This window comes from Carassius gibelio, chromosome A21, assembly GCF_023724105.1.
Source record: "Carassius gibelio isolate Cgi1373 ecotype wild population from Czech Republic chromosome A21, carGib1.2-hapl.c, whole genome shotgun sequence".
Lineage (NCBI taxonomy): Eukaryota > Metazoa > Chordata > Actinopteri > Cypriniformes > Cyprinidae > Carassius > Carassius gibelio.
This window is the reverse complement of record NC_068391.1, coordinates 15082181-15098372: the sequence shown is the minus strand read 5'-3', so window position 1 is coordinate 15098372 and position 16192 is coordinate 15082181. Positions and strand designations below refer to the sequence as shown.

The following is a 16192-nucleotide window of genomic DNA, read 5'->3' as shown; positions in this document are numbered from 1 at the left end:
ACACCACAATGCTGTCTCCTTAAATAGTGGACTATATAAGGGTACAGAGGGTGTTTTCAGACACAGCCGTAGCCTGCGTCTTATTAATGATGTGCACATTTTGCCATTAATGTAATAAATTGTATAATTTCCATACAGAAACATACTGCTGTATTTTACTTTAATCCAAACAGCCATACCTTACCATACCTGAATGAGGCATTACAAGTCATGTAGAAACAAATCGAACTTTTAAGGTGAAATCCAAAATGTTTGGGGACGAGACAAATGTACGAAAAGTGACCTGTACACATTTCTCCAAGACTCAAGAAACTGAGATGCCAGCCGCTGTGGCACAATCAACATTGACAGTGGTTGATTCGAAACACTATTCAGGCAATGCGCATACAAAACCGTGGCTTGGTTTAGACATTATAAACACTGATTCAAGTGTGCACAATTACAACAATCACTTTTCCAAACGGAAGGGAAGGGGGAGGGGCTTGACATCATGACAACTTTTCATTCCACTGCAATTCACTGTACATTGTCATTCCGTTTGCATCAGCCAGTGACATCATCAAAGAGGGCTGCCTAAAAACACTAGATTTTGACACTTAGAAATTAAAGGTAACATGTAAATGACGGAGGACTGTTATGTAGCTGGATGGATGGGGTATGTTACAAACGCACAGGCTAAGGGGGGAAATGCCACATGAACATTTTCAGTCTCTTTGAGCCAGTTGAACCATTTCTCATGTCTCCCTTGCCATTTTTGGTTTTGGATTGGTTGATGTTTTTCCTTGGGCGTATGTGTCAGTTCATCATGGCCCTCAGTGCTACATGAAGTGCATCTAGAAAAAAGAGATCGTATTATCGCAGGTTCCATGTAGAGGTATGTACTGAATAACAGCCTTTAAAGGGATACTTCACCCCAAAATGAAACTTCTGTCATTCATTACTCACCCTCAGGTCGTTCCAAACCCGGAACACAAAAACATTTTTTTCGATGAAATCCGAGAGCTTTCTGACCCTTTATAGACAGCAATGCAAATGACACGTTCCCAGGCTCAGAAAGGTAGTTAGGACATTGTTAAAACGGTTCATGTGACATCAGTAGTTCAATAGTTTATTTTCTTTCTTGTCAATCGTCACAGTGCATTCATGAGATTTCTTTGTCGAAATCTTCAGATATGTTTACAAGGACTGCTTTATGTACAGCATAAGTTACATTTTTACTTGTAATCAAGGCGCAGCGCATCCAGGTTCTATGTCTGAACACCCAGCAACACCATCTGCATGCGTCGTGGTACTCTACTTAACTTTCTGCGAAGACTGACAAGGAAGAGAACAAATATATTGTAATATTGTAGCTTCATAAAATTATAGTTGAACCACTGATGTCACATGGACATTTAACTACCACCATCTAACTACCTTTCTGGGCCTGGGAACGTTACAGTTGCTTTGCTGTCTATGTAGGGTCAGAAAGCTCTCGGATTTCCTCAAAAATATCTTAATTTGTGTTCTGAAGATGAACGAAGGACGGGTTTGGAATGTTTTTATTTTTGGGTGAACTATTGGACGTTCTTGAGCGAGAGTACCTGAGCTCCAGGGATTGGGGTGAAAGGATTGGTGGTGCGCAGGATGGGCTGGTTATATATCACATGCTGGGGAGCCATTAAGGGTACTGTCCCCATCTGGCCCACAGGAGGAGGAATCTGCAGAGCAATGAAATGTTGTTAAGAGTTGGAAAGTCGTAATTAGGACATCAGGTGTGTTTGCATAACTATGGTTGGAGCAAAATGGCGATGTGCCTCTTCATAAACTGTACAGGATTTTAAATCTACAAAGTGATGAATAAAGAAAGCACTTCAAGTGTTTTAGTTTTTTTATGTTTTATTAAATTTTTGAAGATTCTGTAGATTAAATTGTAATATATTCTATTGTAATTGTATAATACAATGGTATTTTGTACATGCAACTTAGATTTAGTGTAAATGAAAAAAAAGCAGATATATATGTGTGTATTTTAAAGAGTAACTAAACCCTAAACCAACTTTTTTTAGTTAATGATCTATAAGAATGGGGCTTTATTAGTGCTGTTCATTGATTCGAGTAACTTTTTTGACATTTGAGCATAAAGTGTTTTAATTCTACAATATATGGTGTAAAACATCTGAGTGCTGCCCTCTTCAGGTTGAACGGTGGCTACTGCAGTTGATTTTTCCTATTGGATGTTGTGGTGGCAAGTGACGTAAGCGGTGGCAGGTGACGTAGGCAGTTTCCAGCTCACCACGCCCCTTGCTACGAGCTACCACGCCCCTGGCAGTATAAAACCATCTTGTTCCGTCAAAATCACAGTAGTGAGTCAGGAGTTGGAATTGCAAGTATTGAAAACAGGATTATAGCATCTATTTAGCATATCAATTATGTAGTTATTTAGATATTCAAGTTAGCATAGATTTATCTGTATTTAGTACAGTGGTCATGATGGTACATAGGTGTATTGCTGGTTGTGACAGCACTGCTGGACTGCATAGTTTTCCAGCAGACTTTAAAATTAGGCGCCAGTGGTTGCATGCACTTGGCCTGGAAGACCGTGAGTTCCCGCCTAGAGCTGGAGTGTGCAAACTGCATTTTGCACGGGATTGCTTCTCCAACGCAATGGAGGTGGAAGATGGGCTTCTCCCCACTGCTCGCGCTGAAAAGCGACACGATGTGGGAGTTAAGACCGCAGTTTGAGCCAGTTGATCAAATTGATATGAACAGACACCTCGACATCCTCCACTTCAGGTGAAGGTAGGTGAGAAAAGTCCTCTACGTCAAATGATCACTCTGTTGCAAAGCTACTTGTGTCATTACAGTCACTCTCCATTTTAGCGTCTCTGACAGCAGCTGTCAATCAATCCGCCGCACTCGCTCAGCCCCGCCCTCGGTTCGTCCCCGCTGTGATCTGCCCACTTTTCAGCATTTTTCAAATATTGTCATTGGGTGGAGTCAGGCTCTGACCAGGGGTTTAGTTACACTTTAACAATTTTCCATTAATACAGACGTTTTCTCACTGACACACCTCCAACTCCGGCTGATGACATGAAAATCTATACTTTGGAACTAATTCCAAAAGTTATTCATTAATGGTGTATTATATTAATCAAAAGTGACAATAAAGACACTTATTATGTTACTGTATAAAGAACCAGGGTTCCCTCAACATAATAAGAAGAAATGTTTCTTGAGCACCAAACAAGCTTATTAGAATGATTTCTATAGGAACATGTGACACTGAAGTCTGAAGTAAAGGCTGCTGAAAATTCAGCTTTGCCATGACAGAAATAAATTACATTGTGAAAAAAGAAAACGGTTCATTTATTTCTGACCAAATAAATACAGCCTTGGCATGCATAAACGTGTTTAAAACAATTATATATACTGAATCCTAAACATTATTCAGCCAAGATTATCAAGCTGACATGAGAAACACTTACCATCCCATACACAGGCACTTGGGGGGTTGTCATCGGAAATGCAACGGGAGCTGGTGCCTGAGAAAGACAAACATTAAAGATGTAAGAATTACGTTTAAATGGTTTATTTTGATAGTTCTTTGAATTTAGCAGATTTGTTCATGTTTATGTAAAAGCAGGACTTACATAGCCAGTATAAATCATTCCATTCTGTATCATTACAAAAACATACAGAAGAGAGAAAGATAAAGGCATTACTGAGAATCACACATAACCAAGGACTTATTTTGTGCTCTATATAGTGCACAAGCTAAGATGCTCAGCTCTTGAATCACATGCATGTTGTATTCAATCATATAGAACCGAAGAAGGAGACTGAAATTTCCTAACAAGAGCATGCCTTGAGGAATGAGTCAATTTCCATACCATCTGTGGCATCGGTATGGGAGCAGGGGCCAGGTGCGCGTGACTCCAGGGTGCCGTGCCATTCATGGCTTTAGACTGCCAGTGGGAACCTCCAGACGATTTCTTCTCAAAGTGAGTCCACTGAACTTCTGGCCTGAAAACAAAGGTTTCCTATGTCAGACTGTTACAGCTGTACTTCATATAGCAAAAATAATTGTCAGTAAACATACAAAATATAATTCACTTTACATCGTAAAAGCCTTACTTTTTGGCTGGGGGTCCTCCAAAATGTAAATCTACAACAAATACAACATGTACATTATCATTACATTTATTACAGTCTGTCGTATTTTGTTAAATCACCATAGAAACAAAATAAATGAGACCGATGAAAGACTCACTGCCCACAAGATTGGCCAAGGATGAGTCCAGGTCATTAGTAAGTAATTTTCCTCCGTTGTAGAGCTGTGTGCCTTGACTTTGGACCTGCGAGGACAGGGTGGGCTTCAAAAGAGCTCCTATGTGAAAACCAATCTAGAAGATAAAAAAAAGAGGAAATAAGTCATTTATTATGTTTCTGGTTTTCCAAAAATAAATACAGAGCGTTATCGTGACAGAACTGCTCAAAAGAGTCATTTGTTTGAATCAGACTACACTGGTCACACTGTATTGATTTGATTCAATAAAAATAGCTTATTCATAAAAGTAATTTGTTCCTAAATAGGACAACACTGGTCGTGCTGTATGTTTTTGATTCACTAAACAGATTTGATTCATGAGATCTGGTTGTGCTGGGTTTTTTTTTGGTTCACCAAATAGTATATCTTGTTCATCAGAGTCATTTGTTCCTGAATCGGACATCACTGGTCATGCTGTATGCTTCTGATTCACTAAAAACAGCTTGTTCGAAATACCTTTTTTTTCTTCTTGAAACATGCTACGCTGGTGGTGTTGCATGTTTCTGATTTACTAAATATAATTGGTTCATAAGAGTCATTCCTTCATTAATTAGGCTACACTGGTCATGTTGTTCATTTACTAAATAATAAACTGGTTCATAAAAATAATTTGTTTCACAAATCAGACTCCACTAATCATGCATAACAGAAGCACTGGTGTGTTTTTGAGTATGAATGATCTGTTTGTCTGACCAATGGAAGATGGAGGCGAACCTGAAAAAGATTATTTTTTTGCATTCGTTCCATTTTAAAAGCCATTAAACGTATCATAAAAATGTGTAAAATACTCACTCGGTTGAGTCCCAAACAAGCAGAGAATGTGCCATTAAACAAAAAAAAATGAAAGAGCAGAATTAATATTGTATTAAAGGAGAGTGCCACAACGCTCAGAATAGAGAAGATCAACAGAGACAGTTTTGTGCCAGTTCAATTACCTCCCCAGCTGTTGTTACTGCCTGCTAGGGTAGTCGTCTGAGCAGGGGTGCTAGAATTGTGTTGGAGATCAAAATGGTCATTGGCGAAGTTGTGCACACTATTGGGGATAATGAGGAAAATACAATTAAACCTTGTAATGGAAACACAAGCACTTCTGCAACTTTGATCCCATTTGTCTTTGGATAAATGTGATTGCTAAGTGAATAAATGCAACAAATTTGGAAATACAGAGTAATGTGCCACTACACTAGAACCACTCCAGAAAAGCCAGCCTCATGTACCCGTTTGTGATGGTTAGATCAGGTGGACTGGACAGAAGCTCGGTGGCACCACTGCTGGCGCAGCTACTGTTGGCACTGCCCACAGACTGCCCGCTGGGGGATATTGTTGGAGTCTGCATGCCAATGTCTTTGAGCTGAACAGCCTGCAGAACAGAAACAACAGCAGAAACTGATGACATTGGTGCCGAATGTTTCTGAGAACATATAATTGTTTGGATAAAACTATGAAAAGGGAAAAGACATTGAAAATATGTTTCATGCTGATGCCTCATTGTCTCATTAGCTATTTGACAGAAATATGAAGCGATGAATGAACTGGATTTTTTACCTTTGCAGGCTGTAGTCCCTCCACCTCCCTATGAATGCAAAAGCAGAATGATTTTACTGGAACGTCTGATAGCCGCAGATACATAAACAAACACATCATCTGCGCTATCTATGAAAGTTTGAGTTGATCTGTAAAAACCTTACTGTGGGAACTAGAATCACCATAACAACATGATTATGAGTTGAACTGTAATGACCATTCAAACGGGCGCATAATTTTGCGCCTAATTTCAGGATATATCTTGTTTTTTTTTCATTGCCAAATAAGATATCTCATTCACAGAATGCCGTTTTGGAAGGATTTTTTTTTTAAGTAACCTAGCATTATATTTTATAGAGCCCCACACATGACATGCAAGAACAAATAAATAAATTGTGCGCACGATTTACTAATTCGTTCCCTCAATGTACTAAAACGTGCACACAATTACTATTGCGTTCACTCGATTTGCTTTTGCGTTCACTCGATTTGCTAAATCGTGCACATGACTTAGCAAATCGAGGGAACTAATTAGTAAATTGTGCGCACAATTTATAAATCGAGTGAACGAAATAGTAAATCGAGGGAACGCAATAGTAATCGTGTGCATGTTTTAGTACATTGAGGGAACGAATTAGTAAATCGTGCACACGATTTAGCCTACTATTTTTTCTTGCATGTCATGTGCGGGGCTCCATAATATTTTAGTAAAATTATAACTTTTTTTATGTCATGTGACAAGAAAATTATAAAATAGAAAATATCCTTTTAGACCCTCATGTCAAGGTCTGTCAATGTAAGTTTTTAAAAACTATATGAGAAATGTTGTGATCATTATGAAAGTCAAGTTTGGTTCAGGTCAATTAAAAAGATGTGTAAACCCAAAGGTATTTAAGGTGAAGGGAAATATTTTTACACACAGGTCATATAATGAGCAATGGTTCCCAACCACTTTCAAAGGAGCCTCAATATGCCTTACAATGTTTTAATTTTTACTTCAATTTACAAAGTGCGATTTCTAGACCTGGAAATGTTGCATAAACTAATAAAATCTTACAACAGAACTGACATTTTTTAAGGATTGTTGTGTAAAAAGAAGGAGCATCTTGGAGTCAAAAAGGTTGAGAAACACTGATTTCAAGGGATTCAATCAAAATGTTGTTCTTGGCAGTTGCATGTAAACTAAACTCGGCCATTTTTCATCCTATTCACCATTCCTGACATTCTTATCTGTCACTAACCCTCATAAGGAATCCCAACATAAATTCCTGTACCTGCTGACAGTAGAAGCCTCTTTCATTTTCTTGCCCTCCAGAGAAGCCAGATGTTGTTCAAGAGCTTCTAAGAGACTGCTGGGAGCCTGGTGGTGAGGTTTAGAAGGGATGAGGCAGCACAGGTTTTAGGCAAAACAACAAAATGGTAAAAAGCAGTAGCAGCAATGATCAAAACACACATACATACACAATCACACAAACATCTGCACCTAACATACTTCTATTTGTGAATCATAAATTAAGGAAGTAATGCAAAAACTACATGTATATTTTATTGTTCTATCTTTTATTCTTTCTCACACACACTCATACCTTCACACACACAAAGGCTGCGTTACTAAGAGAACCTAACAGTGGTTATGAGAATCTGAAAACAAAGGGGAAACACAACAGAAGTAATTCAAGTGGAAAGGACTTAAGCTTAAAAACTACACATGCAAAACAATATCTGTTTCCCATGCAAGGTCTCCGACAGGCCGCTTAAGACCGGCGAGGTCAACTGAGATCACTCAAGAAGAGGACAAACCATGAAAAACAGAAAGCAGACTGACCTACAAGGGTTTTTTTTCTAATCATGCACAGGATATAAATGCACATACTGCACAGGTATCAAAGGCCACAGCAGAACCTGCTAATCTTTGGATTCCACTTGGATTTCTTGGAAATAAATCAGGAGTAAAATTGCAGCTGTGCCGCTTTTCGGGCTGATTGTAAAGTCTGCATCGCCATTTTGATAGAATTCCAAATACATGGAAGCCAAAGCAGGTTAACCAAAGAAAGGCAAACATTGAGTGAGCCCACACCGCCAGTATTTTTTGCACGTATTGCACTTTCGTCCAAAAAGAGCAACATCAATTGAAATCAGAATGTCGGCCGAAAGGATTTGGCACGCAGGCACGTGCGTCCGCTCTTAGACAACGTTTGCCTTTGGGCCACGAGCTGTGTCCGGTGTGCATGCCAATTCACAGGAGGAAAATTCATGAATAACAAAAGAGCAGATTTCTCAGCCGTGTAATTTGAAGGAAGACACAATAGAGGGAGCATTCCACTGAGAAATCTGAAACATATGCAACGAAACAACACACTATTAAAGGAGAGATAAAAAAAAGGAAGAAAAGTTAAGACAAGGGTACTACAGGAGCAGGAGTATACAAAAGGCCGTGATGAATATCTAGCTTACAGACAAGAAAAGACTCTTAAATAGGACTTATGAAATAAGCCTAATCAATGGTGCTAATGGTAGAGTACTTGAGAATAGAACGCAGGCCTTCTGAATACTGCTTCAGCTTAAGAAAACAAGGCACTCCTTCCAATAAAATGTTTTGTTGACATTAAAGTACCACTCTGTAGTGTGCCAGCCCAACACCTTCAGGAGTCCCTGTCCAATGTAAATGAAAATGTCAAAAATGCCAAATGGTGGCAAACTGAAGGGGGACGTGACTGACTGGCGCCCCGGCAGAAATGTCAATAGACGCCGGAAAAGCAGCACTGCTGACTATTAAACTTCATGAGGTGCCAGGCAGAATTCAGTCCCCAGCTCCAGTTTTAAGGCATTCTTTTAGTTAAGTGCACATTCACTGTTCTCCCCAAAAAGCTATCCAAGCAGAATACCCTACCAGTACAGAGATATATGGCAAAGGTGAGTGCGTACAGGTTAGGAGAGCTCTTTATTTAGCGAGCCTGTTCCCACAAAGTCAGACTGGCCACGTACAGCGTGGCAGAGATCGCACAAGCACCGTTTAGCCATATATCATTCCATGTAAAGCCGCATTTTCGCTGTCTCCAACTAACGACAGACCAGAAGTCGTTTCATTTCCAATGGAGAATCACAAATTTTGAAACATGCGGACTGGATTTGAGATGTGATTGTGTTGAAATATGTCAACTTCTGTGACTAGACCACATGTGACAGATGTTGTGTATTCCAATCAATAAACCACAAATGTGACGTTTAGCCATATATATATATTTATTTTTATCTTTAAACACTTTTGTAGTATTGGTGGCTATAATATTAAATTCTGAAATAATCATTTTATTCCTCATTAAACAGTTATTAACACTCCTAATAGATTTTTCCAAATAAAACTGCCATTTGTGAATAAATATTAATTGGTTCGTTTTTCTTTCCAACCATGGTGTTGGTGAATAAGTGAAAGGTAAATGGAATTGTGTTGGAGACGGCGAAAACGCAGCTTTAGAATTACAAGCAGTCAAATTTCTCATGGGTAGATGCCAGTAAGAAATAGTGGCTCGAGGGGCAAGCACTAAGCTTTAATGAGACCTTAATTGACTTTTCTTTACTAATCAAATGTGGTTATAATCAAGGCAACGGCTATCAGAGATAGCACCTGTAAAAATATTCACATAGACTAGCTTTGGTACCCATTTACCTCTGGCGACAACAGAAAATGCAAAACAGCACATCTGATTCCTTGGGAGTGCGCGGGTATGGAGTAAGTTTCTTGAGGCCCCTATCCTAAAAGTCTGATAGATGAGGGGGGAATCAAAAGAAATCAGGGCTGGGGATGATGGTCTATGGGGTGAGACGTGAATGAGAGATCAGGGTGAAGCCACATGAGAGAAACTGAGATGAAATGCACCACTAACCTGTGAGAGATCTGGGATGTCAACCTGATCAATTCCAACTTGCTGTGATACAAAAGAAAAGGAAGGGAGGGAGAACGGAAAACAAAACTTGAAACCAAACGGTAAAAAGAGCAAACCGAGGCACGTGGAGAAGGGAGAAAGAAGAATTAAGAAAAAGAGCCATTACTCCATGCAGTGTATGAGAACCAAAATCCAAAGTATGGACGACTGGATGGAGGGATGGATGGATGGATGGAAACACACAGACATTGAGGTTGTGGAGGCTGCGGAAATGGTGAGTGAGAAGACACTTGTAGGTCAATGGTGAGATATTTACATGACTAGGCGAGAAACATCCAAAAGAAACACACAACTAATGTTGACTTTGGAAAAAAGACAAGAAAAACAAATGGCATACACACATCGTTATACAAAGAAAGAAATGTGCTCTTAAAGTCAACTTTAGTCAGTTTTTGGATAGCACTTCACCCTTTTCCTGAAGTCATATTATTCAGCCAGAAAGCAAAAAAAAGGAGAAAACAAAAGAGAGAAACAAAAAAAAAACTCCAGAAGGATGTGCTTAGCATTTTTCCCCAGTATATCCCTCCATACACATCAAAATAATGGGCTTTACAGACAAAAGTTAACAGCTAAATTCCAACCATCGCATTGGCACAGTTGTCAAAAATATAATGTCCTTTATCAAGGTGCCCAGTATTCATTCATCTTTATCTTTGCAACGTATCTTATCTTGTCATTAAAGCAATTATTCATCAAATAGATCCTAGGGGCCAAATTGACAACTGTGCCTGCATCCAAACTGCAAAACAAAGGTTCAACTCATCGTTTGCACATTAAAGTCGTGTCATAGCTCTGGTCTTGCTGTTGTAGAGAGGGACAGATAGATAGAGAGACTTTCTTCTAAGGCATGCAGTGCAGGCACCAGAACAGGCAGCATGGAGGGGGGACCTCTGATACAGGTTCTTGGACCAAAAGGCAAGAGGGACACTTAGCAAAAAAGGGCCTGAATAAGATGAGCCCAACCATCCCATGCATGGATTATATCTGAAGACGTTTTACCTCTGCCACCTTGAGAAACTCTGAGAGCTTGGTCATCCTGATAAGAAACCTCTTGTATATTTCCAGTGCCTCTTTGCATTGATTCTTCTTCATATTAAAATATTTCTCTTTAAAGTGAAGAAAAAAATCCATTAAGCAAGTTACATTTCTCTTTGAAGTACATATAATATATTTGTATATATTGTATATATGTATCTTTGCTTTGAGGTGAATGCATTACCTAGCAGATTAATGACACCCTCATTGTAAGCAGCAAAGATGCGGATAGAGTCCTTGAAGAGCAGCGTGAAGGCACAATTGATCACCCCATTGGTCAGTTCATTAGAGTTGGCCTGCAGGGAAGCACAGAGTCACAGATGTAATCAAAACATTTAAATACTGGCTTAGTGTATTTCTGCATTCCCACTAGGCATTTATAAATCATCAAGCAATATCAAGCTTCCACTCCTCCTTGTGATGGTACAAAAGCCATACATGGGTAAGTTAGGGTTGTATCTCAGTATCAGTATGGTTTGTAAAAGTGAAAGCTTCAACTATCAATCAACTAACGAATTTTCATAAACGTCACAGAAGACTGAGAGTTTTAGTTTTACAATTTTTTTTATCCATAACAGTTAAATATTTTTAGTTCTCTTCTATTATATATATTTTGCTGTAGTTCTAAAAATATAAAACTACAAATTATATAGGCTATGTGTCATCTATATACTATGTATATTAACATATGTACAATTTATGTAAATTATAATATTATAAATAAATATTCTCTGAATATTTGGATGATATTATGCACTGTAGATGATGATAACTTCAAACTCTTTTTTTTTTTCTCTGAGAAACTCCTTTCTGATATTGCTCCACTATTTTTCGCCGCAGCATTTGGGGAATTGGTGATCCTCTGCCCATCTTGACTTCTGAGAGACACTGCCACTCTGAGAGGCTCTTTTTATACCCAATCATGTTGCCAATTGACCTAATAAGTTGCAAATTGGTCCTCCAGCTATTCCTTATATGTACATTAAACTTTTCTGGCCTCTTATTGCTATCTGTCCCAACTTTTTTGGAATGTGTAGCTCTCATGAAATCCAAAATGAGCCAATATTTGGCATGACATTTCAAAATGTCTCACTTTCAACATTTGATATGTTATCTATATACTATTGTGATTAAAATATAAGTTTATGAGATTTGTAAATTATTCCATTCCTTTTTTCTCACAATTTGTACATTGCATATATATATATATACTTTTTATCAAATTATTTTAACATTTAAACGTCTTTAATAGGCTGTTTAATGACAGTATTTCCCATTGTGACACCTTAGCCAATATACTTATACAATGTTCCCTGCTATTGGATCCAAATATGTAAAATAATGCCCAGTAATTAATAATAATAATAAAACAATTTACAGTCTCTGAATTACAAAGTGTAAAACTGCAGAGATGTAAGAGCAGATGTGAAATGATGTGACTAAAGCGTCAGGACATAAGCTTGCAATATTTTAAGATCAGACATTCATGTAGTCATAACTACACAGGTGTACCAATCAAAATCATTTATTTTATTTTCATTTTATTCACACACAATTTTGGCTTTAGAAACTGAAATATGTTGTCTCTTGTACCTCAAAATCCAGAAGGGCGTCCAGCTGATTCTGAATGACAGGTAGGGTTTTCATCAGCTTTTCTATGCTCATAGTGCGCATCACTCCATCCGTCCTGTGCAGGACACATTACACATAGATGAAACTACAACTGTACACCTTCTAAGGCAGCCGTTCTTTCTGCAGTAATGCTGCCATTTGTCTTATTTGGCTCATTAAGGAATATTTCCCCAGAGCAGATGCCTCACCCTCTCTTCATCTTGGTGAAATCAGCTGCGACGAGTCTGTAGGACAGAGCCCTCTCGGTCAGATACCTGCTGTAACGTCTAATGTAGATGGACATATCGTAACCTAGAAGAGACATTCAATGAAACACTGCTTTAGACCACTTAAAGCTTCACACACAGCATAAATTATGATGAGTAGGTTCACAAATACAATCATTATGAAGTATAAACCATAAAACGTACCTTGTAATGCGCCTTTATCTATGAAATTATTCAAGTTAAAGAGTGTGCTTCTTGATGCAAGGTACTGGATAAACCTCTGGATGATAAAAAGCATGTGCAAGGTTATCAGTAGAGCAAAGTGAGCAGAATAATAACAAGAAGAAACCTTCTGAAAAACATTAAAACCAGAAATATTATGTTTCACAGCTAACCGAAAGAGTTCATACTTCAAAAATCGGTCCGAATTGTTATGGCAAGTACTTTTACATTGATTTTGTGACACACGTCATTTCGCTGAGAAACTGACAAGAACAACATGAATTCAAGCAGCACATCTTACCTCATTGCCGTAAATCATGAGATGGTGTGTAGTGATGAGAGCTTTAAAGACCACCACCCAGCTTTGATTTGCTGTCCTCTCAAACAATGTGTCAGCCAAGTGAGGTATATTCACGTTCAGCTCATTGGTGCAGTGCATTAGATCTGTGGAAGGTGTGCAAAACAGAGCACAAACAATGATTGTACATGATCCAGGACCAGTATATTATTGTTTAATAAGTCAGTGGACCTACTTATTAGTTGATATACAGTAGTGTTTAAAAGTCTAGGCTTTTTAAAAGAAATTATTTTATATATATTATATATTTATATATATAATGCATCTGAAACATTATATGGTCAAAAAAGTAAGAACAAAACTTGAACAGGAATGAACAGCTTTAGCTATTTCAGCTACACCCGTTACTAACAGATGCATAAAATCTAGAACATAGTCATCCAGTTTACTTAAACGTTTTAGTACTAACCAGCGTAGCAAAGCCCCTTTGGGGGTCCATAAATAAAAAGTCCATAATTAATGATTTATGAGTTAGTCTGGTGAATAGCCTGCACAAAGCCCAGACCTGAACACCTTTGGGATGAATCAGAAAGCTGACTACAAGTCAGAGATGCCCTTCTGAGTGAACAGGAGCGAAATCCCTGCATCCATGTTCCAACACTTCCCAGGAGAATGGGAGCGGTTAGGAAGGACTAACTGTTAATGCCAATGGTTTGGAAATCAAATGTCCAATAATCAGGTTGTCTTTTTCAGGTGTCCACATTCTTTCAGTCATATATTTGGTATAACATGTTTAGTTAATCTAGATGGCATACCATAGCTTTGTACAGCAAATATTCATTCTAACGACATTCTATGCATACTCACGGGTATTTATCTGTCTACTTCAGTGGTTCATAATTATATAAGGTAAACTGCCAGAACTGTGATGTTTCACTGTAATAGGACAATCCATACAGATGCTGGTCTGTTATCTAACATGGCATTGCTCAAATAGCAGTTACTCAAAAGTTACACTTGATTTCGCTCTAATTAACTGATAATAGAACCTGTGTCAGTGAACGCTAGCATGTATTCAGAAAACACCTGCTACCTTTATTACTTTGAATGAGCCTGGCAGTTTATTAGATCTGCAGGCTGCTTTCTTTATGTCCCCCACAGGACATCTGCACTGGACTCATTAACTGACGGTTTAATTGATAACCCGCTTCATTAATCAGCTACTCTTAGTTATTATTAGTGAATTCTTACCGATCACCTTACCAATCTTAACATCAAATCTTTCTCCATTTTTGTGACTCATATCAGTTAACAGAATTGTTTACATAAATATCTTAACTATGCTTCTTGCATTAACCTATATTTAATGAATGCAAAATTAACGAAAACTAAATTAACAAATGCAATGCACCATTTATGTTCAGATAAACCAGATTAAGGATAAGGTGTCCCAATATGAATCTACTAAGCTACAAACGTCACTGCATCATACTGAGTCAACAATGGAGAAATACAAACAGCAACACCAACATTAAAACCAAGAATTCGTGTACAAATCACGAGCAATCTGCACCTTGCATTGTGCGCGCAAGCTAGTGTTTATCATGCTATGCCCTTGACATTGTATGTTTCCTATACGAATCAGCCTTGTACACGTTGGATACATTGGAACCTGCATAATTATTTGATAAACATCTAGTTATATTTCCGATCTGGCATGCATAGAATCAAAATGATTAGAATGTATTTCGATTAAATAAATAACGTCATGTGAAATGGTTATGAGGTCCCTGCCGTATGCAAATTGGTCAGTGTGCCAATCACGCATCCTAATTTGCATTACGTCCGCACGGGACTGTGAACGTGCCACGGTGACCTTCAGTAAATTGATGAAATGAACGCTATAATGGCTGTCCAGAAATCATCATCTACTGTAATCATCTGAATGTCCTCGATTAGGATGTAAATAGCAGCAAAAGAGCGGCAGACAGAGAGGGAATCTACACGGCAGAAGAAGCCCAGTGCAAAACACAACGGGTGACATTTCGCAGCGGTTTTTTTTTTTTCTGCTTTAACCTACAATCAAGGTGCTTCTTCTTGGGCGCGCTGACTTCGTGCGTCGTGGCCTTGCACACGGCTTTGCTGATGGCAGATCCGGTCATGCTGTGCTGAGCCGCGGCGATCCGGTCCGTGATGGACTGTCCCGACATATTACGATTTTCAATCAATCGTCTTTCACACAGATCTATTCACTGCAGGGGTGTGTGGGAGCCCGCTCCGTGGGCTTAGTCGGTCTTGCGGAGAGCGCTACCCTGATACGAACCGGACACGGACGAGGATGCACTGACATTCAGATAACGGCAATCACCGCGCGTTGAAACGAGGACAATATAATGACAGATCGTTATTTAAATAGGCCTACCAGTTCAGCACGCGCAAAAAGGACACTATGTTACTCGCTAGCCTCCGGTGTTGCCGGTTAACCATGTAATTGCTGTTTGGACGAAGCTAACTGTCTCAGAAAACGAAAATTAACATTGGAGCGTTCTCGACGTCTAACCGCGGAAAAACTCGCCCTGCTTCATTACATGCGCGGAGTCGGTGCATCACTGAATTTGATACCAAGCATCATTTCCCAAATTCCTTCGGCGCGCTTACGCGTTATATAAAAGCATGCGCTATTGAGAATGCGAAATAAGATATGATTATTATCCGAGTCAAACAGTTGCAGCAGTGGTCCTAAATGTGAAAATTCAGCATCTCGTCGATGGCATCTTTGATGAAGCAACAATTCCAATTTCCTATAGTTAACAGTTGGACGCTCCGCGCAAAATGGCAGTATCAGAATCAGGTGACTGGAGAAGGGGGCGATTAGCCTGTGTCAGAATTTCTGGGGTGGGCACCTTAAGGTGGAATTTCCGCACTGCTTTAAACCCCCTCTGTAAATACACAAGAATGCATCAGACGGCCATTTCAGAGTCTTTAATCGGGCGTCTTGCTTCTTTTCATTGCACAACCTTGA

At 38.9% G+C, this 16192-nt stretch overlaps 1 protein-coding gene across 3 annotated transcripts; it reads right to left on the bottom strand.

The window, feature by feature from the left end:
* Positions 1-143: 143 nt before the first annotated feature.
* On the bottom strand, positions 144-16033 carry LOC127941590 (phosphatidylinositol-binding clathrin assembly protein). Of its 3 annotated transcripts, none has more exons than XM_052536794.1 (19): positions 15251-16033; positions 13174-13316; positions 12855-12930; positions 12633-12735; positions 12406-12499; positions 10997-11108; positions 10777-10883; positions 9718-9804; positions 7108-7193; positions 5855-5882; positions 5527-5669; positions 5245-5342; positions 4253-4369; positions 4117-4147; positions 3873-4005; positions 3633-3656; positions 3468-3524; positions 1584-1700; positions 144-833 (listed from the first exon to the last, which is right to left on the bottom strand). In XM_052536794.1, exons 1-19 carry the CDS (start codon positions 15378-15380, stop codon positions 819-821), a joined length of 1701 nt encoding a protein of 566 aa, XP_052392754.1. In that variant the 5' UTR covers positions 15381-16033; the 3' UTR covers positions 144-818. The 3 variants fall into 3 exon arrangements, with proteins under 3 accessions (XP_052392754.1, XP_052392755.1, XP_052392756.1); XM_052536795.1 differs by having other exon boundaries at positions 9718-9759; positions 15251-16032; XM_052536796.1 differs by lacking the exon at positions 9718-9804 and having other exon boundaries at positions 15251-16032.
* Between the last annotated feature and the right edge of the window lie 159 nt (positions 16034-16192).

What these genes read in the sequence shown, in the direction of transcription:
- LOC127941590 (XM_052536794.1), bottom strand. Translation starts at nt 15,380, where the DNA reads ATGTCGGGACAGTCCATCACGGACCGGATCGCCGCGGCTCAGCACAGC. An exon ending in GAGGCTTCTACTGTCAGCAG is followed by an intron (nt 5,883 to 7,107) that starts GTACAGGAATTT and finishes TTGCATTCATAG; the next exon opens with GGAGGTGGAGGGACTACAGC. An exon ending in GAATGATTTATACTGGCTAT is followed by an intron (nt 3,525 to 3,632) that starts GTAAGTCCTGCT and finishes TGTCTTTCTCAG; the next exon opens with GCACCAGCTCCCGTTGCATT.